Source organism: Lampetra planeri, chromosome 1 (genome assembly GCF_965212315.1).
Source record: "Lampetra planeri chromosome 1, kcLamPlan1.2.h2, whole genome shotgun sequence".
Classification (NCBI taxonomy): domain Eukaryota; kingdom Metazoa; phylum Chordata; class Hyperoartia; order Petromyzontiformes; family Petromyzontidae; genus Lampetra; species Lampetra planeri.
In genome coordinates this window covers 8,196,043-8,220,854 of record NC_136107.1, presented here as the reverse complement: position 1 = coordinate 8,220,854, position 24,812 = coordinate 8,196,043, and the positions used below count along the sequence as shown (strand labels likewise).

Here is a 24,812-nt window from a genome sequence, read left to right as displayed (position 1 = left end):
CATATTTTTTATGGTGAAGACCAGCCCCTCCATGAGAACAAGCACTGTTTGGGACGTTGATGAAAAATATAGGGTAAAATACTGAAAAGTGCGCAAATAACCATGGAAAGTTCCACGCTTGGAATTTTAATCGATAATTTGTTGCGAGAATGCGCAGGTTAGAGGCGCCATTCTGTTCAGAAAAGTAATTGGGCTTGAGAAGGATGACGAAAAACGGAACAACGTGCCCGAGAGAACGTCACCCCGGGGAGATGGAGCGTATATACAGATGATCGGTGGATCGTTACATCGCAGGATCGCGAGAGACGGCGGCCGATTAGGGAGGACTTCATCCAACAGTGGATTGACCATGGCTAACGACGACGACGACGATGATGTAGTGAGTCATGGAACCACCACGCAGGAACAACAGTGAGGTGGGGTGGAGGGCCCCCAGGTGCGCGGATGGGGGGGGAGGGGGAAGGGACGATGACGTCACGCCCCGCCCACTTCCACCCCGCGCCTATAAATAGGAGGGAGTCGGGAGTTGGGGGGGGGGGTCGCAGGTGCATTCAGTCGCAGTTGCTCGTGGTGCCATCGCGGTGCCATCGCGGTGCCTCTCTCTGTGTGTGTCCAGCTTCCCCAGCTTCACGCTCTGTCGCCGGGATTAGTGAGAGGCCGGGAACCCAAGAGGGTTGTCGAGACGACCGGTGAGTGAGTGAGAGGGAGCGAGCGATGGCTCTGCGTGGGTCTCCGTCTGCGTGGGTCTCTGTGGGGAGCGGTGGCGCAGTGGTGGGTCGTGCGCTCCGCTACGAACGCGGTGGTCACCGTTCGATTACCGTTCGCGGCTAATAATCGGCGATTATCACAACCAGTTCCGAGCCCTCCCCGAGGTCGACTCGGCCATGAGCAGCACCTGGTGCCATGTTTAAACCAACACTACTGGGGAGACAAAGGCGGCCGTGCGGATTTCTGGCCAAACCACTTTATTGTGAAATTTCGATTTAAAGCTTTCGTGACTGCAGGGATTCATCTTCTTGGTTCTTTCGGTAAAGTCACGTAGAATGGAAATAATAAAATAATAAAAAAAAAATTGTCATTTTATTATTTCCATTCTACGTCACTTTATTGTAGTTGCGACGCTCCGGTCCTTGCTAACGCTTCTTCAACCCAGCAGCTTGTGTCAAGTCACAGCGAGGGATGTTGTGTGTGTGTGTGCGATTCCCGGTGGCCGCTAGCGACTGCAGGTGGTGGAGTTTGCCTGCAGTGAACACGAACGCGGTGCCGCTTGGGGGCAGACGAAGGCGGCCAGAGGGGGGGCTTTGATGCGGCCAACAGCGCCCCCCCCCCGTGTTGTGCGTGCGGTCGAGCTGCTGCGGGTGGGGTGGGGGCACTTGGCGGGGGGCAGGAGGAACCCGTGGGGGGTGCAGGTGGTTTTGGTGTGGGGGGGGGTATGGGAATGTGTTAGGATGTTGAAACCCGTGGGGGGTGCAGGTGGTTTGGTTGTGGGGGGGGGTATGGGAATGTGTTATCAGGCAGGAGGAACCCGTGGGGGGCTGCAGGTGGTTTGGTGTGGGGGGGGGGGGTATGGGAATGTGTTATGATGTTGAATCCCGGGGGGTGCAGGTGGTTTGGTGGGGGAGGGGTTTATGGTAATGTGTTATCACGCAGGAGGAACCTGTGTGATTGCAGGTGGTTTGGTCTTGGGGGGGGGGGGGGGGTATGGGAATGTGTTCGGCAGGAGGAACCCGGGGGATGCAGGCGGTTTGGTGTGGGTGGGGATATGTGTCAGCATGATGAACTGGGGGGGGCAGGGAAAATAGCGTTATCATGGAAAAATGTGGGTGCTCAAAGTCAGGTAGGGTAGGAGGGGAAAAGGTGTAGCCGGGTAGGAGTTTGAAAGGGGGGGGGGTGGTGGTGGTGGTATGGCGTTAAGGGGGACCGGGCAGGTGACCCTAACCGGGTTTGCGTGTCAAGGAAGAGGAAACACATTGCAGGTGCTGCGTGTCCAACCACTTTGCGGTGTTCATGAAGAACCCGTCGCGACATTTGCTGACAACTTCCTCCTCCGAAATTACCAGGCGTTTGCGAAATTACATTCTCGCTTATTGAATCGCGTGGAATGATCCTCCTCTCGCAGCCCCCCACGCATGTTTTTATTACATTGTATCCACTGTACGCTATCGACCTCGCGTTGTTAGAATGTATCGAGACGTCGTGTGGAGGAGGCTGTTGCCCTTGGAGCGCGAGAATCGCTCTCTTGTTCCGAGCCTCTACAACGTATTTACATCTCAAAGGTGTTCTCAATGGGACTTCCACCCCCCCCCCCCCAGCGATTGAGTGGGGAGCGCATTTAATAAATGTGCGAGATGTCTGTGCAATTCGACCTGCTGCACTATATTATTGTTGGTGCATCAGTCGGTCATCTCAGTCGGTCAACCCATGCAAGGGACCTGGGTCTTGTTCCTTCACCTTATGTCAGCTTCTCGTTCGACACTTCACGTGGAGACACCGCCACTGATTGACTAAAGGCGGCTGTTGTTGCTATATTATTAGTAGTAGTATTAATATTGTATTATGACGTTTGCCCAGGAAATCCTTGAGTCTCTACTTTTCACGAAGGGTTTGCCAAGTTATCACAGTTGTGGAGGGAGTGTTGCATATTTATAATCCTAATTCAGTAACGTTTCGTCATTGGGATGTTTGGCCAATACCAATTACTGTTTATATTTTCAAAAGAAATTGTTATGGGAGGAAACTGGAGAACCCAGAACACGCAGAACCAGGGGAGAACACAACTCCTCAAAGGCTGTCCTGGAAATTGAACCTCTGTCTGAGGCACCAGTTCCTACCACACCATGCCAACAACCTGTGTAGAAGCAACTAGCAAAGCAAAATAAGAAAATAATTGTTGAAGGAACTATTCGGGTAGTGTACTCTGTGCAAATGTTTGATCGAAAGTAACACGGTACAACGACTAGAACCCAAACCGTAGTAAAGTTGTAGGTGTTGTGCACCGCTGCAGCAGGGCGTCGTAGTAACATTTCACCTTCGTTTAGACGCACAGCGTCCTTTAACAAAGGTTGAGAGCTCATTGCCATGCCCTCTCAGTTTGGCGGGTGCTACTGGTCATATAAACTATAAAGCACGGTTACATATTCATTTTCAACGCGTTTAAACTGCAATTTCGTTTTTTTTGTAAAACCCAATCCTGTTGTTGGAATTTGGTCGCCTACGAAATTGCATTTTCTGTGAGGTTGTAGAGACACGTGCTTGTTGGGTAGCACATGGCGTGGTGGATGGTGACGGAAAACGAGATGCTTGGTGAATGATTATGATTCCGAGTGAATTAATTAGTGAATCATTTCAGTTTAAATTTTAAGTTTTCGTGACTAATGTTCCATACTCTTTAGTTATTTCGGTAAAGTCACGTAGGTATAAAATAAAATAAAAAATAATCAAAAATAAATTAAATCACTATCAATTTATTTTTTATACCTACGTGACTTTACCGAAAGAACTAAAGAGTTTGAATCATTTCACGTGAGAATGCCAATGGTAGTTTGAAAACATCAGAGCCGTTTTTACACTTGTGATGTCTCATTACCGCTGTATATTCGTCGTGTTTTGAAGCCTTGTGATAAGTTTTTTTGCGTAACGCCGCCTTTCACGGGTTTAATAACCTTCGCGTCCTCTGACGATCCCGCCAGTGTGAAAGCTGCTGCTCTGTCTGCCAAGTTTGTGTGTTTCTGACGTAACATTTCTGTTTAGGGAAACTTCCAAACACCTAAAATCAAAACCGTGACTTAATCTTGGCGCACGAGGTTAATGCTCACGGCAGTGCCCACGCAACATGTTTTTTTATGTAGCTGTGAATAACTTAGGTGAAAGCATCTCGTTTTCAGACTCTCATCTATAATGTAGATTGGGTTACTCAATGCAATCTCCAGGAGTGATGGCTTGGACATGCCTTCAGCCAACCGTGGATAGATCATGGCCGATGACGGCGAATCATGGAGCCAATGTGTGTGTGTAGCATTTGACCTTATGCATCTCTTAACGTCTGTCTGCCCATGTGTTTAATACATAGGCTGGGTTTGTAGCTTGTTAGGCGTTCCCTATGAGTATAAAATACTCTACTGTATGTGTAATATACCTTGTGTATTATATAGCATATGAACAAACTTTTCATCAGTTTAACACACGTAGGCTTTCGCGACCAATATCATTCATAATACAGGTGTTTTGGGTTAGATCGCGTAAATATATAAATGTGTCGTTAAACCCACCACCAACCCGGCTTGCATAATGCGCATGCATACGTTGATTACCATTTAAATAACCCAACCGGCAATGTATACCCATTGTCTTGTATATGCATTCATGAATCTCCCCCCCCCCCCCCACTTCGCTCAAGAAGGACTCACAAATAATGCCATCACATCTACCCCTCTATTTAAGGAACAAAACAGGAGGAATTCTCCACAAATCTAGCTGTCGCCTGTTGAAGCTAGTTGTAATTACTGGCGAAACGTCATCATAATGTAAATGTGGCTTTGCTTTCCAACACAACTGTGTGCTGTACTCGTGACGAATTGCCATGTTATGTTTAAGTGACAAACCTTACTAATTGGCTGTCGGGTAGTGGTGGGTTTAAGGACATATATTTACGCGATCTAACCAAAAAAAAACTGTATTATAAACTACTCATCCTTGGGGGTATCACAGTATTTCCATTTTAGCTATATCTTCCACAATCGAGTGTAGTTTTTTGTAAATTTACAATTTTATGGAACGTTTTCAGCCAATAGTCCGTTGAGATAACAATTGTGAGTTGCCCGGGCCCTCATTCTGAAGGAGTCCAGTGCAGGGCAGTGGATAGGTCAGTTTGTGCCCTTTGTGGCATTGAACACTCGGACCCTGGAAAGAAGGCTCGTAAGATGTCCACCAACGGCTCCGCCCATGTGCCCCATGCCTTTGTCTCCAAATTCTTGACCAACCGGTTCTGATTCTATCCGCCTCTCGGTCAGGGCACTTAATTCTCTTCCTTGGCTTTCATTTTATCGCATTGTTCCTTTCTAAAGTAATGTAATTACAGTACACCCTCGTTTTGTCTCGCTAAACGTAACCTTTGCTCAAATTACCATATCCCAGCCCGCCTGGTCGCCTGGGCTGGCCACTGCCCTTGAATAGATTAGCGCCTTCCCTGGGTCTTTGGTGTTTGTAAAATGGGATGGCGATTTGCGTCCAGTATGACGGGGAGACGCGTTGTCCCCTGAGTGGTACAGTGATGGCCACACGGCACGTGTTGGTGCTCTACGTGGGTGTCGTGTTTCTAGTGACATGCAACGTTAATGGCCTCACACGAGCTGCTACCCTAATATGATTATGAATGCTTGCCGTTTTACTGTGAAGTATCTCATGCTGTGCATATACATGTTCAATGAGTGCAATGCACCATTACCAGACTAGTTCCAGTTGTAGGACGTGCTAAAGAAGTACAGTGGCATTTCTATGATCTGTTAATCTCCTCCATCTTGCGAATGAAATTTGATTGGGTTCTCATCCTATTTACTGACTGTTCATCCTCTTAGCTCTGATGTGCTGTGTGTTTCTGGTTTTCACTTTCTTTATTGGCAAATCGGACGAGTAGTACATTTATTTAATATTGAAATGCTGACTCGGGTTGATTTGGGATATTTTTCCTGCTGATTGTAGAGCACTTGTTTGGCTGACGTATCCTTGGAAATACACAGGGACTGCAAAAGGAAAATTTCGTTATGAAGTCAGAAGTCAACTGTTAAGAAAAACAAGTGGTACATTGGGCAGGACAAGGGATGATAGCCAGTAATCAAGACTAATGACAGCCACCTAAGGTGGGTGAGATTACATCTTATCAGGCGATTGAGTGAAAGTCGGGAGTGATTGATTGTTAGATCACACGACTGTCAGATGTCGATGGACTGTGGGAGGCCTTTATCTAGCAGTGACTAAACGTTGATGATCTTACTTCAATTATTACCTACAGTATAAGTATTAGCTCCGGAATCCCTTAATTTATACGAGGCTCCCCTTACAACACTGGCCTGCCAACGTGTTATGAGCCTTAGGACAGATGGTAAAGGCTTGACCCATGGCATGCTCGTGTCAAGTAGGGCCATTTGTAGATAACTAAATTCTGCTTATAGATCAATGAATTGCATAACAGATTAAACTATCTTTGCATCGATAATTAATTGTATGTTACTGTCTATTGATTTTATCTCTCTTAAACCCTGATGGGGTGAAATTTGCTTCCTTATTGTCTGCTTATAAGGAGCCCTCTGGGTTTTATCCACAAGCTGATAATTTGTTGTTGTTGCTGGCAGATCTCAACCAACATTTTGGCCTCCTCGAGCGCTTGTTACATAGCAGAAATTAAGAACTGTGTTTTATGAATTCTAAATACAGCTAGTGTTTTTTTTTATTGCTGGACAAGAACACATTCTAAGATGAGGCAGGTTGAAGATGAAATAATACATATTTTGTACCGTGACATGGGAAGTCTTAGATTCAAGAGTCCCGGCGTGTTAGGACTGCCAGCTGGCACAGTTATTGTTGTGTGGCGATGTATATTGGATAATTTCCATGCCTGGGTTTTTCTTCCTATTATTTGGTATAGAATTTCATTTAGTTTATTCGTCATTGTTTCATTATTATTAGCTTTGACCATAATATTTGAGAGGTCAAATCCCACTCAGGATTCAAAACACTCATTATGTTGTGAACAGTCAATGCTCCAGAGACTGGCCCTGCCATAAGATTATGGAACCTCTACAGTGAACTTAGTTCAGTCTCTTGTAGAATAATATAGTGATGCAATCCAAGATTATGGTATATTACTAAGAATTGGTAGAAATGTTCTCTGCAGACATCTCCCTTTGTCACGTTGTGGTCTGCAAGGCCTTGGGACGTGGCCCACAGAACTATTACAGATGCTGTGATTTATTTAGCTAAACCCCACGATTTTTTCTGCCCATTGCATGACTAGTTGTGTCAACCATCTTAATGAAAGTCCATAAAATGCACGTTAATAGTTTGTTCAATTGTTATTAATATATTACAGCGCTTTCTGAATACAGTAGTTTTAATCTTTAAAAAAACATGCTATTTGTGCATGGTCTGAAAAAAAATGTTGAGGGGTTGACCGTTGTGCCTGGGTCAATGTTGGGAACCACAGGCCAAGAGTGAGCGTGTTGGTTCAACATGGGTGCTGCAGAAACATAGGCGGCTTACACATGCTATTGGCCATAATGGGTGTGATAACCTTGGTTGCTGGAAGTGTTTTGAAGGTTGGTTGAAAGATATTTGGCTCTGTGGCTGAAGCAGGAAATGTAAGGTGGATTTTTTCATTTGACTTTGCATTTGGTTCCAGGCGCAATACTGGCTTCGTGTCAGTCCTGCTTGATTGCATTGTAAATTCCTAAATGTTGATGTGTGTGATTTAAATACAGTAGAACAGAGCTATTGGTAATCAATGATTGCTATCCCCAATGCCAGGATATCGATTATTTTTTAGCGTGATGATGATGTGCTGATTTGGAGCTAATTCCGGATTGCACAGATGAAAATAAGTGTCACTCAACCACAGGAGACAACATTGTCCTTCCACTGCATCTTACCATGCTGTGACTTTATCCGTGTGCTATTCAAAAATGCCTTCTCAGCATTTGTTGGCTTAATTATTAGTTAAAAAAAAATTTAAATTGATTATTTTTCAATGGAAAATACCAACCAAGGGTTTTCAGGAAATTGTCCTCTTTAATACAACTTTTGACCAGATCACCTTGGTGAGGATCTTCTGATATACCTTCAATCTACATATAATGCAAATCCAAAATTATAAACATGTTAGATTCCTAAGCAAGAGGTAGAATTGATGTATTCGACCATTGGCTTTCAATCCAACAAAGGTTGCTTCTTTTTTTCTCTATATTAAAGTTCACTAAAATGTACCGTTACATCTTGGAACATACATCGAGTTGAAGGTTAAGTAGTGTCCATAGTTTTTGAGCATGTTTGGAATGTCATAGAAATAACTGACTGCTTAAGTTTTTTTCCTGTGATCTGGGTAACTTAAAGCTATAATTCTTTCAGTTGTACATAATAGCTAGCATTGTCTTAATATGTGCACACAAGGCCGGAAATCATTTAGCTTTACAATTTGCCATCATTGGTAAAGTGAAACGTCGGCAAGCAGACAGGACCATTTGTAAACGTGTAAATGTGTTTGTTTCTCAATCCACGTGTCCTGGTGATGGTCACTTGAATGTGACCATCTGTTTCCCACGCTGCGGTTGTACGAAATCAAAACTGTTCCCTCCCGAGGTTGTTAACCCCAAGAGATTGAGCAACTTTGCACCTACATTTATTCCTGTTCTTATTCTCCAGGAAAATGTGGGGTTTTGTGCTCTCCATATGCATCCCATTTCATGTCCCCCTCAAATTTTTGTCAGCATATTTTCTTTACTTCCAATGTTCACTGTGCAATACCCAACGGTTTGCAATTGCCCCCCTTGTTATAGTCAAACCAGTTACAACCAGTCTGGATGTTTCCCATTCCACAACCACATTTTTCATGTTTACTCATCGACGGCTATCTGTCTGTGCACGAACTCGTAATCTCCTTGTACGATACTTAAAAGCACATGGGTACATTATAGTCGCAGGTTTTGTGGAATGCATCTAATGTAGGTGAAACAAGATGCACAAATAATGAACCTAAGGCATTGCTACATACATTCTGCTCGCACACGGGTGTCATTGGCACTTGCAAATTGTATGTACATGGGTTCAATTCTAGCTCTTTTTTTTTCAAAATGTAAATGTATCTTCGTATCAGACTTATGGCACAATAAAAGTGTTTACCCCTGTAGATCCTCACCCTATCCATGCTCACGAGAAGTGTGTGCATTGTGCTTGAACTTGTTTTTCTATTGGCTGTGTCCATCGGTCACCAGTTGATGTGTTTTTTGTTGTATTAGCAACGGAGCAATTGAACAAAGGTTCCCTGCAATGTGCACATTTGTTGGGTATGACTAGGATATTGTGCAACTTTGATGAACATTTTGCACAAAACTATATATTTTCTGTGGTGAAATGTTAAGCACCACGACATGATTTGCTTGGTGTTTGTGCAGTGGGTTTACAAACTTATCCAACTTGACCTTTCAAGTGAAGGGACTAGTATTGACTTAAAATGTTAAGGTTTCAAGAATACTGCCCTGATGAACCTTGAACTGATCAACCTTGAGATGCTCAACTTCACTCCTTTCATACACTTAAAAATTACACCAACCCATAATTATTGACATTTTCTTTCCACAGACATTCTTGAAGACAAAGAATAACTGCTGAAATAAAAAAGCGACCAAATCGGCAGTGGGAGTTTGAATCTCTCAAGGAGAGTTCTTGTTGAGTGACCGCTGTGAAGAGACAAGCGAGGATGGCCAACTCTGGGCTGCAGATGCTGGGCTACGCGCTGGGGATGTGCGGATGGATCGCCATCATCGCCGCCACGGCACTACCGCAGTGGAAGACAAGTGCCTACGCCGGCGAGGTCATCATCACGGCCGTGAGCATCTACGAGGGGCTCTTCATGAGCTGCGCCTCGCAGAGCACGGGCCAGATCCAGTGCAAGGTGTTCGACTCTCTCCTCGCGCTGCCCAGTGAGTGCTCACACACGCGGACGCCCTTTGTAGGGAGCGCAACACTTCGTCGTGGTGATTGTTGCATCACTGTCTCTACCAAGGGGTTGTCATTCGTAAGGTGTTGTCACTCGTTGCTCAATGTGGATTTGACAGGTTTATAACAAAATGTGTCAATCACAAGACCAACTTGCAAGGTGTGGTGTCGTGATTCAAAATCAGTGCTGACTTTTAGGTGTGGCATTGTGCTTTAAAGTAATTATGGATTTTTCCCTATTTAAAAAAAAATTCCTGAGTGAAATAGGGAGTGAAGTAGGTTTTGCCACATTGAGGGGGCGCTTTCTTTACCAAACCATCCCATGTACTAACGAGTTAAATACACGATCTGTCTATCTGAAGGTGGCACGAGGACGATTATCCAAACTGTGTGCCGCCTGTGCCCCCAAATGATCCACCACCACGAGGCCTGTGGAAATTCACCTGCTTTATGACTCGATAATTTGTCACGATTTTTGGTGCCGATTCAGGGAATCAGTTTTTTTTCCTGCCATCCTAGGGGAAAGCAGGGTTTGTGCAAAACCCTGCCGCACAATCGCGTAGTACACAAGTTGAACACTTGAATGCATGTGTCGTGAGCGCAGTGATTTTAATGCATTGTTTTCTTACTGATGCCACATCTAAGTCACTGGATTACAGCTGTGTGCCACCACACGCCAAATGTATTAAGAAACCCAAAAACACTACAAGAATATTCTGAGACTCATTTTGTTATTTTGTGGATCCTGCCATAACAAGTTTCCCCATGGTTTAGAATGCCACATTTTGCTGGGAATTGGTTGAAGTCTATGCTTGGCTAGAGGCATTCTTGATTAAAACCCATGCTACGGGTAAACTGTAAACTGGAATGCCAATAAGCTGATGGATTAAATGTTACTTCATGAAAGCATATTAGCAAAGCCCCCTTGCCTACTTATTTATTACTGTTGCAATGATTTGCAGAATTACAACTTTTTTTTTCTAAGTTTGACCCTAAAAGCTTGCAACTTTATCATTACATGCTGCAACATCTTTGTGTTTGCAGAATGGCTTGAATTGCAGATAAGTACTTATTCTCTGCGATTTTTACGTGCATATCTTATATCATTGCTGTCTGTGTGAAAATTATCAGGTGTCAATGCTAAGCCTCCAATATACGAAGTTTCAGTTTATTTGCTTAACTAAGTGTGATCTCAAGAGACCAGAATGGTCTCATTTACAAGGGTGACATGGGAAGCATGCGATGCGACTAATGGCACGTACGCATGTAGCAGTCAACCTCTTGATAATACTAAGTCCAATACAACAGACGTCTTGTTTTTGGTGTCTTGTTGATTCGTCCAATTAGGATTGAGCTCTGGAATGTCCACCCCCGCTGCTTAGGGATGACGCCCCCCCCTGGCCCTGTCCTTGGGTTTGACTCTAGCTCTCGTATTCAAGGCATGAGAGCGCATGCAAGAGGTGCTTGTTGGCGCGTCCTTGAGTGATATCTAAGAAAAAAACACGTCAATGCAAAAAAATTACCTGCAGATTACACAGCAACATTGCCCCCTACTCCAGAAACGTTGCTGTGAAAAAAATAGCCTTGAGACGTGTAATGCTTTGGATCAGCAAGTGTAATAATACTATTGCTGGGGTCGTTCATGTGTCTTAAAATGCATCTGCATACTCGTAAAGTCACGTAGGTATAAAATAAAATAAATCACGACGTTTCAGGCGCAACACAAGCGTCCGTCATCAGGTGGGAAAGCATGGTCTGCTGCTGAGGCAGACTGTTTTAAAAGGTTTGAAATGGGTGTAGCCCAAGGGTCATAAAGAAGTGGCCGGGGCTAGTGATGTTAATATGAGAAATGAGCATGTAACTATAAGATAGGAGGAGAGTGGCCTCCTGGACGAGGGCACGGAAGTGGCTATGTTACTGTGAGAGATTAGCATGTTAATGTGAAATCGAAGAGTAGTGCAATCCAAAGGCATGAGTGCAACCCAACGGGTGCAATCCAAAGGGCATGTGAGTATGAGAGTGCATCTGCATGTTTAAACAAGCATCGGGGGCTGTGCTTCCCTCGCTCAGTGGTGCTGTTGTTCACAATGGAAGTTACACGTTTCATTGTCAGGTGTGTCATTCTTTCTACAAGATGACCAATGTTGACTCAAAAAATGGTATTCATTTTAACAACCTCAGTGATTATTAGCTTGGTGATCCCTTACTGGAATTTTAACTCTCAACTCTCTGATTTAGAAGGCAAGTGCCCTACCAACGAGTCACTTGATCAGGAAACATTCTCACTAATCCGAGAAGACATCAAGTTCAAGTTAATTTATTAGGTATAGCCCTGTGAGCCATTCGGCTCTTGAATCGGGTGCAACTGAAACAAAAAAAAACTAAAACATGAACAAAAAAACATCTTAAAGTGAATATGTGACTAAGTGCAAACAGAAAATCCAAGAAAAGACAGCAAAATATTGCAGAAAAAACACCGTACACCAACGCTGTGTGCAAAAATCCCAGTGGGATGCAAGTCAAACAACCAACAACAACCACAAGACAACTTAGATTAAGGCCATCAGTCTAACTCTGTACTACAACAAACAAACATAGCCAAACCAATACACTTTTCGAAATCACCAAAATAAAGCCATGACATGTTGCGCAGATGCATCCTTGAGCACCTAATGTTTTAAGTGTGCAGTTGCAAACCCTGATTTTATGAACACAAGTTAATACAATTCATGTATGTGTAGAGGAGTATTGCAAGTAACAAATGAGGGGGCGGGCAGAGGGAGGTGCGAGCGGGTTGCCAATCAAGAATGACGTAACGTCACGGGTTACTTAAGGTGCTTTGGAGAGCACCTTCGGGGGAACATGGGTGGAGCCGAGCTGGGGGGGAGGAGCTGCCCAAAGGGTTCTTAAGGGGGGCCGTGACAGAGGTGGGGGTGTCGTGGGGAACCTGGGTAAGGATCAGCTGGGAGAGGGTCTCTCCCCCTCGGAGCGGTGTTGGCTGAACCCCCGTTCCGCGTGGACGAGTGAGAGCCCATAGGGTAGCCGTGTGTGGGACCCAAATAGTATTCGGTGTAAAGGACCGTGAGAGAGTGCACCTAAATTGGTGTGAGCGTAGGATGCCGAGTGTAGCAGTGTTTTAATAAACGGCAACAGCCCTTATAGAATTCCTCATCTCCGCTTAGTTCTACTGCGCTACATGTGCATACAAGTTTATTTGTATTGTTGCGCTGAGTTGATAAGTTTTATTTTTATGATTGAAGAAATTAAGGTTTTCATATTAAAGTGTATCCATGATATGAGAAGTGGCATTGGTCATACAGTATTGTATACAAGATGCTAAAGGTTTTCATTGCGTGCAGTTTTGTCTTCAAATATTACATCATGTACTGTTAAACATTATTGCTTTGCGTTACATTTTATGGTGTCCCATGTTGCAACGGTTGTGCCATGACACTTCGCTGTTCCATCCAATCCTAACACATTTTAAACCACATACAGGGCAGGGTATACGCAGCCAACCAACTCCGTGACATCCCTTCCTTCATATAGATGTTCCAGTCCACTTCCAGTCCACTATTAGCAGAAAATAAATACAAATTACAACCTACTTCATATATTTATTGCAAATCTCTTCTGTACTTGTGTTATTCATTCATATATAGAGATGAAGATCAAGACTGTTTTAATTTCTATTGACCCTTTTTGCCACTTGTAGAACTGCTTAATCCGAGCTTTTAATGCTTCGGCATTCAAGACTCCATCATGATTGTACCGTTTGCCTTTTTTGGTGGTTTTTGCTCCAACACCGTTGAGCCAAAGCCATTAAAAAGGCTGTCCCCCTGGTGCAGGCCAGTAAGTTTCAAGGACTGTGCATACAATTACCAAAGCATATTTGTTTACAATTTCTACCACAAGTATGTGTGGTCAATGTAGACTTGATGCCTTGTAATAGGTGTGTATTTTGTCTTTGAACATCTTTTAATGCCTGTTTATGCCACGGTTTTCATTATTAAACCGGTACACTTTGCCACTACGAAGCCAGCTCCTGCAATGTCTTTGCTTTTCACAGTCCAATCAAACACGGGACCAAGGCATTACCATTCTCATGTCGCAAAAATTGGTTTTGAGATGTGTTGCCCATTGTGACCCTTAATGCGACCGTTGTTTCCAGTTACAGCCCAAGATTAATTGTCCCAGCCTTATTACCAAGTGAAATGATGCCCGCATGCATTATACCTGCATGCTAGTGTTGTTCGCATGCATTAAGTTAAAAGTGCAGACATTTGTTGACGTTTGTACATTGACGTGTTTTAAAAATACAAATGTGGAGGCAACTAATGCAAGGAACCGATAAACAATAATACTTTTGCGTTCAATGAATTTGCTGGAAATGTTATGACTGAGCTGCTTTCCATGTTGCTACAATGGTGTAATAATTATGGTCAATTGGCTTGTTTCATTGTTTTGTAGGATTATTCATAATAATCAAAAAAGGAAATCTTCCATTGTATAATTGTAAGGTTTGTGATAATGTGCTTAAATTAGAGCTGATAATTGGCTAGGATTAAGTTTTGGTTAAAACCATTTTAATCCAAATGTGGTTAAGGGGGTGTGAGCTTGCACTCTAACATCCTTGTAAAGATGAGACGGGTGAGTGCTACGGGGAAATGCGATTGCTAAAGACAAGTGTGTGTGTGTGTGTCTGCACGTGCGCAGCGAGGGTGCAGATAGCCCGTGCGCTGATGATCTGCTCCATCGTGGTGGGTCTTTTTGCGCTGGGAGTAAGTGCCGTCGGCATGAAGTGCACTCGCATGGGAGCGGACAACAAAGTCCGCAAGAACCGCATCGCCATCATCGGCGGAGTGGTGTTCCTCGTTGCCGGTGCGTGTGTACATGGTGGTGTTTGGTTAGTTTGCATCCTGTTTGGAAATGCGTGGCTGTTTTGTCGAGGGATTCTTTCTTTTCTTGGGTGTGTGAATCCACGATTTGGCATCTGACACTAACTTTAGGTGGAATGACCGTGACTTGCTAATGTAATCTATTGTACGGTTTATTGCTCCCATAGAACGGCATTTCCACAATCGAGTCCATGTATATTGCTTGTTTGTGCCCTGCCCGTAACGAACACGTATACAGTGAAACCTGGACATTGTTTTTGGTATTCTCTCGCTTCATACAATCCATTTCGAAACAATGACCAATGCTTCTAGCACAAAATATGCTCCTAACATTTTCCTTAATATATAATTTGAAAATAGTTCCTCCCCATAAACTTTGCTGCAATGGCTTCCTAGGGTAAAAAAAAATATCCCATCGCTAATTCCATGCCTGAACTTCTTTCGCACCGTACATAGCCAACTGTGCTAATCAGAGGTGCGGGGGAAGGAGGATCCTGCATGCACAAAACTATTTCATGACCTCCGTAGCACCCTCCATCAAAGCCTTTGTCAATGTTTCCATTTCCTCTGGCATTGTTATCCAGCCCCCCAAGACTCCTGCCATCACTTCCACCCAAAAAAACACCTCATTGCATCCCAACAACTCCATAAACTGCCATTCAATCTCCAGCCTCTGTTTTGTTGGGTCCTAGAAAGATGGTATATTTTCAAATACTTTTTCCCTCCATTCTTTATGACCCAGCCCAATCTTATTTTCACTAAAGCCATTCTACAGATACTGCCATCCTACGTGTGGTCAATGACCTCCCGACTTCAGACTCTATTTCTCTTTCGTTGTGCTCCTCGGCACAACCACTGTCAACACCATTTGACCCCTCTACCCTCTAGGGCTGTCTTCAATCTCTTGTAGGCATTTCTGGCAAACTCCTCTCCTGCTCCACTTCTTATTTCTCAAAATGTTCCTACGTACTCTTTGTTTTTTTCGGTAAAGTCACGTAGGTAAAAAATGTAATTAAATGTGACACTTAAGCGGTTGTGATTTCGCTATGTTGTCCCCACCTGAAGAAGGACGCTTGTGTTGCGCCCGAAACGTCGTGATCAAATTTAGTTGTTTATTTTTTTATTTTTTGCCTACGTGACTTTACCGAAAAAAACCAAATAGTTTGAATCCTTGCAGTCACGAAAGCTTCAAATCTAGAATGTTCCTACGTGTCCATTTCAGGGTTTTATACATTTCAAAAACCCATGTTGTGGTATTCAACCCTCAAGCTTTCCTCTGCTGAATGTTCCACCTCCCCCCACTTGGCAAAAATATTGTCCAGCTTCAATAACTCTTTGCTAATGAAAGGCAGTTCTTATGTTCACACTCAACTTCACTGTCCACTCATTTTGATCCATTTTCATCTTGGATTTTTTTCCAGTTAAACGTTCCTAAAATTGAGATCAAAGTTCAAGCGTTTTAAAACTCAGAGCAGTGGTTCTTAACTTTGACTGCAGCCTTGCACCCCTTGGGTTCCCAATTGTAAAAAAATATAATGTTAATAAATACAAAGGTTTTGAAACAAAGTAGTTGTACTTACGTGCCCGTGCTTAATTTGTCTTTTGATTTACCTTCTAAAACATCGGGCATGCCTCGCTCCCCCAGAAAGGGCATATCACACCCCCACGGGGTGAATGCACCCCAGGTTAAGAACCACTGTCTTAGAGCCATCATCAATCTTAAGTTCCTCCTTGCCTCCCACAGCTCTCAACTCTGCAGGACCTCTTATCTCAATCTGTTTAGCATATCCCATAGCCATGACTTTATCTCCAAATCCACTGGCACTTATGTATTTCTTCATCACACACCTCAACTCTCACCTTTTTGGCAGTGACATGGTCTAGCGGGAGTGTTGAAGATTCTGATGGCATTTGCAAGACTTAGGTCATTGTCTGCATCATGGTTAAATTCTGCCAAATTTGAAACCATTCATGCATATTACTCATTTGGGATTACACACAGCAACATTGCCCTCTGCTGTAAAACACTGCAGACTCTTAGGAAAAAGACGTACGTGGTAGCCTTGCATCATAGCTTGAGTCCCCTGCCTGTGTGAGACACTGAGCCCAGCAGACAGAGCCTGTGCCACCGCTGGATCTGACCCCTACTGAACTCCAGCCCTGTTAAGCCGAAGCGTGGGGCGATGCTCCTTCTGTCTCCACTGGCATCCCTGAGCCCTCTTGCCATAACTTCCACCTCCCTGTAATCGCTCAATTATAGCTAATTTAAACATGCCAATGGCATCTAATCGATGTTGAACTTTGTCTCTTTCAGCCAAAGTTAATTATATGTGCTGCACAGCATAAACAGTCAATCTAGCACGGGCGCAGTGAATTCAAGTGGTTCAAGTTGCGGAGTACATTTAGCCAATCATCCTCTTAGGGGTTAAAATAAGTGGTACTTTGTAGGAACACAACCGAGGACTAAAGAATACACAATACCGTGGCCATTAGGAGGAAAGCGGTAACATTTCAAACATTAAATATCTAAATGATTGTACTTGTGCTACTGTACTGCTCTTAAACTGAACCGAGGCGTGTGAGTGAGCCGTGTTTCTGTTTGCGTGTTTGCTTAGTGAGTGACTCATCCTCCCTACTTGCATGGGTTTTTCCCTCCCTAATCTCATGCGTTGTGCCCCACTTGTGCCTGTGCATAAGTTAGGGTGCTGCTGAGCTTCATGAGCTTTGTCTATTGAGAAACGTCGGCCTGTTGTATTGAACTGTATAATATGTCGACAGGTGCTAACCTCAACATGAAGCTTTGACTCTTGTAAACATTGTTTTTTAGGAGTTGCGCTAATACCGCCAGTGTCACTTTAAATACGGCCCAGTGCTGTCTTATCAACTTCCTATAACAATGACGCAATTTTTCAGTTTATATTTTTAAACCCACCACAATTCTAGGTGGACATTCATTTACGTGGTATGATAACAGCACATTAGAAACCAAGGTGGCTGGGCATGGAGCTGGTCAAACTACTCTGGCCTGTGCCTAGGCAGCCTTATACATACACTTGCTAACCAGACTTGGCCAAATCGTGTTTAAGGTTAAATGTGGGGCTTTTTGTCGTATGTGCGCGTCGTGTTTTAGGGCTACTGTGTCTGACTGCCACGTCCTATTACGCTGCGGACATTGCCCGGGAGTTCTACAGCCCCAACACGCCTGTCCAGGCCAGGTGAGAGCCGGTTTTCACGTGCACGAGACAGCCACCTGCTGGGCAATAAGGTTACAAAAGTTCAGCGGCTAAACCAGGGCCTTTCTGCGATGGGTTGCCACCTTTTTGATTATTTTCGATTTGGTATTTCATGTTGCATATATACAATTCGAATGCATTGAAACTTACTTTGTAAATTCCACGTCTCTTTTTCACAACCTACAAACTGAAATGTAGGCTGAAATTAGGCATTGTCAGCAGTGGTGTGAATGGGTGGTGTTTACTGGTTGGTGTGGGGTATATTATTTGTGTGCTTTGGTTTTCTTAAATTGTTGCTTTTTGTGGTATTGTGTGATTTGTAGAGTATGGAGTAGGGTTTCTCGAATGTGTCTTGTAATGATGCAAAAGTCAGCAAGGCCAGGATGATTTTAAGATATTAACATTTTTATTCTCTCGTTATTAGTGGTATTTGACTCATTCTATTACAATACTGTTTTACGTTATTTCAATTAACTGGCTGTATAGTAATGTAGATCGTATATGTTTTCAAAATATAACTTTTTATTTCAATTATATTTATACTGCTAGCACTGAATCTTGACAACTTATTGAATAATCGCAAGTACTCTTGAACATTAGATTTCAAAAGCAGCACTTTTTTTGGAATGATTTCTAGTAAACCAACTGGGTGGATCACTGGCAGTGTGCCTGCCTCAAAATCACCAAGGTTGAGTTTGCATCCTGGTTGCTGGCAGATTGGCCCATCTCTACAAAATGAGTACCAATTGGGAGGGGCGTCGTTAGCTTTCCTCCAGGATTGCCTTCGGAGATCAGCTCCCACCCCACAGTTCTTTTGATTGTGGAGTACAATTTTGACGTTTGACCTCATTTGCACGTTCCCAGTTCACTAGATGTGTACATCATTGTTTTAATGTGGGAGCTGTATGAATCCAAATTCTATTGGCAGCTCTTACTCTGGTCTAAAATAGATTTTAGCCAAAGTTGTAATGCTAATGTTTTGCACGAGGTGAAGCAAGCCCCTCTTGCCTGTGTCAAAATCTCATAGTATCGCTTGCAAATTCTTAGTAATGGTCATTCGAGGTACCACAATTTGTAATCAGTTAGGATACTAGCTGCACCCTTTTTTAATCCTGTGTCATCTGTAACCCTGTAATGGGAAGCCATGTTGTAAGTTTAAGGTTTTACAACTGTTTTTGTGTTTAGTGTCTTTCCCTCGGACCTCCAATTTGCACGGTTAGCTAGGTACAGTGCGAAAGAAGTGACTACATACAGGGCTGCCTATATAGTCCTTTGACAAGCGTGATTTCTTGTTGCAGGTATGAGTTTGGGCAGGCTCTCTTTGTGGGCTGGGCCGGCGCTTGCCTCGTGCTCATGGGCGGCGCCTTCCTGTGCTGCTCCTGCAACTCCAAGTCGTCGGGGAAGACGTCACGGCCGCGCGGCCCCCCGCGGCGCGGGCCCCCCAGTTCTACGGGCTCTGCCCAGAAGGAGTATGTGTGACGGGTGAAGTGTAGCAGACCGAACCAGCTGCTCGAGTGTTCGTTTTTTTATTTTGTAAAGTTCTTGTGTTTTTGAAGGAGTGTTTTGTTGAACCTTAATATGCGAATATTAAAAGATTTTTTTAAATTGCTATGTTGAGAACATCCCTGCGTTGTAGATTGAGTGTTTGGCACGACTATTTTGTGGTTGTTAACAAATCGTACATCAAAATTTTATGAAATTGGTTGAAAGTGCAGTATGTTAAATACAACTTGTGGACTAATGTATTTTTTTTTATCATAAATTTGCTCGTGCATCTATGGCTTGATGATTTGTATGAAGTGGTTGTAAATACTTGTTCTGGCAGGTGTGCGTGCTTTGATGTGGCCCCATGCACAGTGCCTTTCTGCGTGTAATGTCGAGTGTAAAATCCACCAAAAAAACGTTACTAAATGTTTTTTTTAAAGATGTATTTAAACACTTTTAGCATATGTATCCAATGAATAGTGATGTATGAAGGGGTTGTTTGTGGTTGTGTATCGTTATAATATTGCAGTTCACTATTCCGAGCATAAACATCCGAGTCGTGTGGCAACTTCACAATGACCTTTTTATAAGACCACATACTTCAATGAATAAAGTTTACTTGTGTGCCGAACCTGAAGGTTTCCCCAACATGGCTTCTGGTCCTGCATACTTAGCCAAGCAAAGTGCACACTTTCATTCATGCCACCATTTCTTACAGAATTATCACCTCTTGAACTTTAACCCTTCATTTGTGCTAGTCTTGGCTTTACGATTTGGTTAAATCAAAACTAAATGGCCATACATTTTGTGCTGTGTGACATGCTTACACTTAAATTGACAAGGATTTAATTATGTATTTTAAATTTTCATAGTTTTTTACTTAAGTATTTTTTATCGGTGTTTGATTGGAAGAGCCTTGTTAGGCTACACAGGTGTTTTGCACTGTGCAAAGCAATACCTGCAACCATTTAAAGTAGCATACTATTCGGGGTTGTCTTAATTGCATTATGGGGTATAGGTGATGAATTGTATTACTTTTGCATATTTTGTTGATCTGTTGGGTAATAAAGTTGCACAAACAAAAAAACTGTGCGTATTTTATTTACCTGTTTTTTGCTTTTCCATACGTGTCTATTAATGAGTAGAATAACCCAACTGTAAAATGAGTCCTCTATTTTGTCATGGAAAATGTTTAAATTGAAAATTCTTAACATTCTAAATTATTGACAGACTTTATTTGACTTAAAATTACCAAAAGCTGGCCTGGTGGTTGATCAGAGCACAAAACTGGCACTGCTGAGATTTTGGGTTAGAATCCAGGCAATTTCCTGTGAATAACCCAGGTTGTCAAGTGAATGTAATACGTTGATGGTCTTGGCAATACATTAAAATACATTTTATTTGATTGTGAAAAATTTAGCAAAGTTCAACCTCTGAAAACAACAAAATATTGTATTTATTATGCGATGGAATTTCTTTTTTGGAGGGGTCTTGGGAATTTCCTGCTCCCTTGTGTGTATATGACATTACTTGAAGGGAATTTTAGAAGCACACAGTGCTGTCCAGGTCCTTTATGAATAATTATTCGTCTCATGACACGATAGCAAATGGGGGTGCAGGACGGGGGAGGTAATTCATAATTCGGAAACTTGGAACAATGTGGGGGAAATGGATACCCGCATGTTTAAGATATCGACACAAGCCCTGGTCCACCACAGTGGAGTCCTGTGCCCCAGTGTGGAGTGCGAGCTCTCTCACAAACCTTGTTGATAACGAAATTGACACCGCACTTTATCTTGGGCGGCACCCTGAAGTCTTCTTTCACTCCTTGGCTTCCTGTGCTGGCGAGCATCACCTCGGCCAACATTCAATGCAATTGAAGGTGATGGAAAACGTAGCTTTGCCGCTCCAATATCTAAGAGAATCCCCGTGTCATTGAAATTCGGGATATCTTTATGGACACCCATCTACTGCCTCTGGATTGGTTGTAAAAACCTAACATTGAATTATAAATATACTGTATTTAAAAACTTTATTTTCCTTCCTGCCGTAGGACATACTATCCAATTGCATTCTTATGTTTCTGATGGCTTTTGTTATGAAGTGACGGTGCATCACATGGGGTAACTGATTACTAACGGATATAATTACAATAACACATTACAACCAATTACTAATCTACAACTCATTACTAATCTTAACAATTGACTGATTACTAATCTATTATATAATTACAATAACACCCCCCTCCGCCTCAAATCGCTGCACCTGAATGAGTTAAATGATGGCGTCACCCTGCTGCTCTATTTCAGACCGGGAGCAGGTGGAGGGCTTCACTCTTCTGGCAAATTGGCCGATGCTGGATGTTAATTACCAGCGAAACTTCGTAGTCAAAAATTGGAAATGTTGTGGATTCACTCTTCAACACACCGGTGGGCTAAAGTAGTGAACTATTTGTCTTTTGTCAACGTGACACTTTTTTACTGATTGGCCGTGTCGGGTGGTGGAGGGTTATGACACATTTATAAATAACGCGATCTAACCCAAAAACGTTAATTATGAGAGATATCTGATAGTTTCAATACAATGTTAATGTATAAATAACTGCGTTAACCACGGATAGAGAGCCCTGGTGGTCGAGTTGCTTTACCCATCATCACCATCTCTCTGGGGACGTAAATTATCGGCCTGTTGGAAAAATCTCAAGTAATTATCCAATTGACGGTAACGCTTAAAAGTGGGCTACAGTGGAAGTTCAACTACAATTCGGGTAGAACACGAATGCTGGGCTGAGTAGTGGCGCACGTGATCGGCAGTGGAGAGGGCCCCTCCGTTACTTTGTATGTGTTGCCATTGTTGGAATGAGGCCACCTGGGACGAGTGGTCCTGGCCACCCGTATCCTTTGTAAGCTGTGAGCAGCGGCTGCCAATGTTCGCCCCCACCCGCCCCTGTGCCCCGCGCTGAGGAAAGGCCAAACAAAAGGCAGAAACTGCCCAGATGGTCATGTGGATAGGAAGCCTTTTAAGAATGGGAAACGGAGCAACGGGGAGTTCATTTGTGTGGAGGAACTGTGTGCCACCCACTGCGTTCCCGTTGTATCCCGTGAGACAACGCGTACACTACATGCTCACTCCAGAGATATTCACCGTCTGCAATGAAGTAGATTTGTCCGCCCTACGTGCCCCATAACTAACCCGATATTTTGAGAGGCAATAAAATCACACCACAGTACTGTGGTATTGTTATATGGTATACTGTTCAAAGTAAAATGACAATTACTACATGGGACCTTTTTTGCCAATATCAAAGAAAAAATAAGACTAGGTTTTACCCTCTGGCGATAAAACAGGTGTTAAGATTTTGACTTAAAGCTTTCGTGACTGCGTAATTCATATGCTTTGGGTTTTTTGGTAAAGCCACATAGATAGAAAAAAGGAATTAAACTATCACGACGTTTCGATTGCAACACAAGCAATCATCAGGTGAAAAAATAGTGAGAGCTGCTGAGGAAGGATGTTGTGATTTTTTTTCCTATCTACGTGGCTTTACCGAAAGACCTAAAAAATTGATGTTAAGATCATGGGACCTCCTTTGCCAGTACCAAAATATGAGAATAGGTTTTACCCTTTTTTCTGGCAAACAAAACAGGTGTTAAGATGTTAAAACGCCAAACTGAAACCTTTTACAAGGAATCATGTGGTTAATGCAGACATGATTCCTTCTAAAAGGTTTCAGTTTGGTGTTTTAACATCTTAACACCTGTTTTGTTGCCAGAAAAAAGGGGGAAAACCTATTCTCAGGTGTTCAGATATTCAAACACCAAATATAAACCTTTTACAAGGAATCATGTCTGCATTAACCACACGTACTTGTGGTGAACATGCAAACAAAACATTATACTCTTTGGTTATTTCGGTAAAGTCACGTAGGTAAAAATAAAAATCGCGACGTTTCGATCGCAGCCTACGTGACTTTACCGAAAGAACCAAAGAGTACGGATTCCTGCAGTCACGAAAAAAACAAAACATTATCTGATAATACATGGCATTGTCCGTGAAACTGATTGTCGACCTCGTCTCACCAGTGTCAGACCAGATCATTTCTTTGTACTATTCGCCTTTTGGAAGTTCTCTGGTCTGACACTAACACTAGTGAGACAAGGCCCTAAGAAGGCTATCTCTGGTGTAGACCAATCAGTTTAAAAAACAATGAAATATATAATTGGAGCGTGGAAACAGATAACCTTAAAAAACGTGTTATGGCGTAGTCCTCTCGGAATGACGTTTAAATTACGTGGTGATATGACCAGGTTGTATTAAGCCTAGTGCCAATAGACATGCATTAATATTCAGGTTCAAGTTTGTTTTGTTTAACCAGGTGAGAACTCAAAAAGACAAGGATGGTCTAACAAAAAATTGAGTCACTAAAAATAGCAAAATAACAGTAAAAAGTACAAGCAAACACAAAATCCCAGCAAACACAGCCACTTTAGCAGAAGAAATGAACAAAATGTGCACAAACAAAATAGATTTCCTAATGGTTTGGGAAAATTACTTTTGAAAATTATTCAGAAAGTAAAATGACGTTACACAAACCAACGTGGATTTTGTGTAATTATTGCACTCGCATGTAAACAGACAATAATGTGTCATTATTTAGTGATGTTGCTGTACAAGCACAAATGATAACACGCTGCCTTGAAAAGGAATGAAGGAGCATTTTACTTCTCCATGGGAGAATGGAGAAGCATACATTTTGTAAAAAAAAATAATGATTGTTATTTAACATTTTGATTCTAATGGTTCTACCAGGGCTTTTCATTCTGTGAAATGAATATGTGATTATTATAATTGTACTCTCCATTTTGCTTCGTTCTACTACAAAGTTTCAAGTATTTTTTAAATAGTTATATTTACTTTTAATATTTTATAATTATAAGAGAATTTCAATATAATATTCTGAACATCTGCAGTTTTAGTTAGACGTTGAATATTTTCAAGTTAATTTTATGCTAAATTTCAGCTTTCCAACGCCTCCTTTTTAATAAATGTTTTCTCCTACAACATCAGAGTGCAGCGCCACATTAAATACGTACTACAATGACAATAGTTTAAAGTGATTTGAAGCATGTTTTATTTTCAAAATGGAAATATGGTTTTGTGGGGGGGGAGGGGCAGAGCTTTGTGACGTCATTTTTGAGGGGGGGGGGTCTGACTTTTTGTGACGCCGTGTCACGAGGGGGGGATGGGGGTCAAAAATCGGCCAAAATAGCGTGACGTCATTTATGGACGGCCCCTTGAGTCAACGCACATTTTGCATGCGCATTATGCGGGCCCTTTGATCTTGTCCTTCCTCTCCATTGTGTGTATTAAATATAGCGGTACCAACGGTAATCCCTATTGAAGTATGGTGCCCTGTATAAGCATGCATTTAAACAATGTATTATAATGTATTATTTGACGATTCGCTTTCAAGCAGCACTGAGTCGGTGGC

At 42.7% G+C, this 24,812-nt stretch overlaps 1 protein-coding gene across 1 annotated transcript; it reads left to right on the top strand.

Annotated features, from left to right (window-relative positions):
- The first annotated feature begins 532 nt into the window (after positions 1 to 532).
- Positions 533 to 20,405, top strand: LOC144738321 (claudin-19-like). Its single transcript, XM_078621384.1, has 5 exons — positions 533 to 689; positions 9,346 to 9,686; positions 14,419 to 14,583; positions 17,731 to 17,815; positions 19,132 to 20,405. The coding sequence occupies exons 2-5, from the start codon at positions 9,464 to 9,466 to the stop codon at positions 19,310 to 19,312; spliced, it is 654 nt and encodes a 217-aa protein (XP_078477510.1). The 5' UTR covers positions 533 to 689; positions 9,346 to 9,463; the 3' UTR covers positions 19,313 to 20,405.
- Positions 20,406 to 24,812: the final 4,407 nt, after the last annotated feature.

Coding starts and splice junctions, on each gene's coding strand:
- LOC144738321 (XM_078621384.1), top strand. CDS start 9,464: ATGGCCAACTCTGGGCTGCAGATGCTGGGCTACGCGCTGGGGATGTGC. Junction 14,584..17,730: donor AGTGGTGTTCCTCGTTGCCG/GTGCGTGTGTAC, acceptor GTCGTGTTTTAG/GGCTACTGTGTCTGACTGCC. Junction 17,816..19,131: donor AACACGCCTGTCCAGGCCAG/GTGAGAGCCGGT, acceptor TTCTTGTTGCAG/GTATGAGTTTGGGCAGGCTC.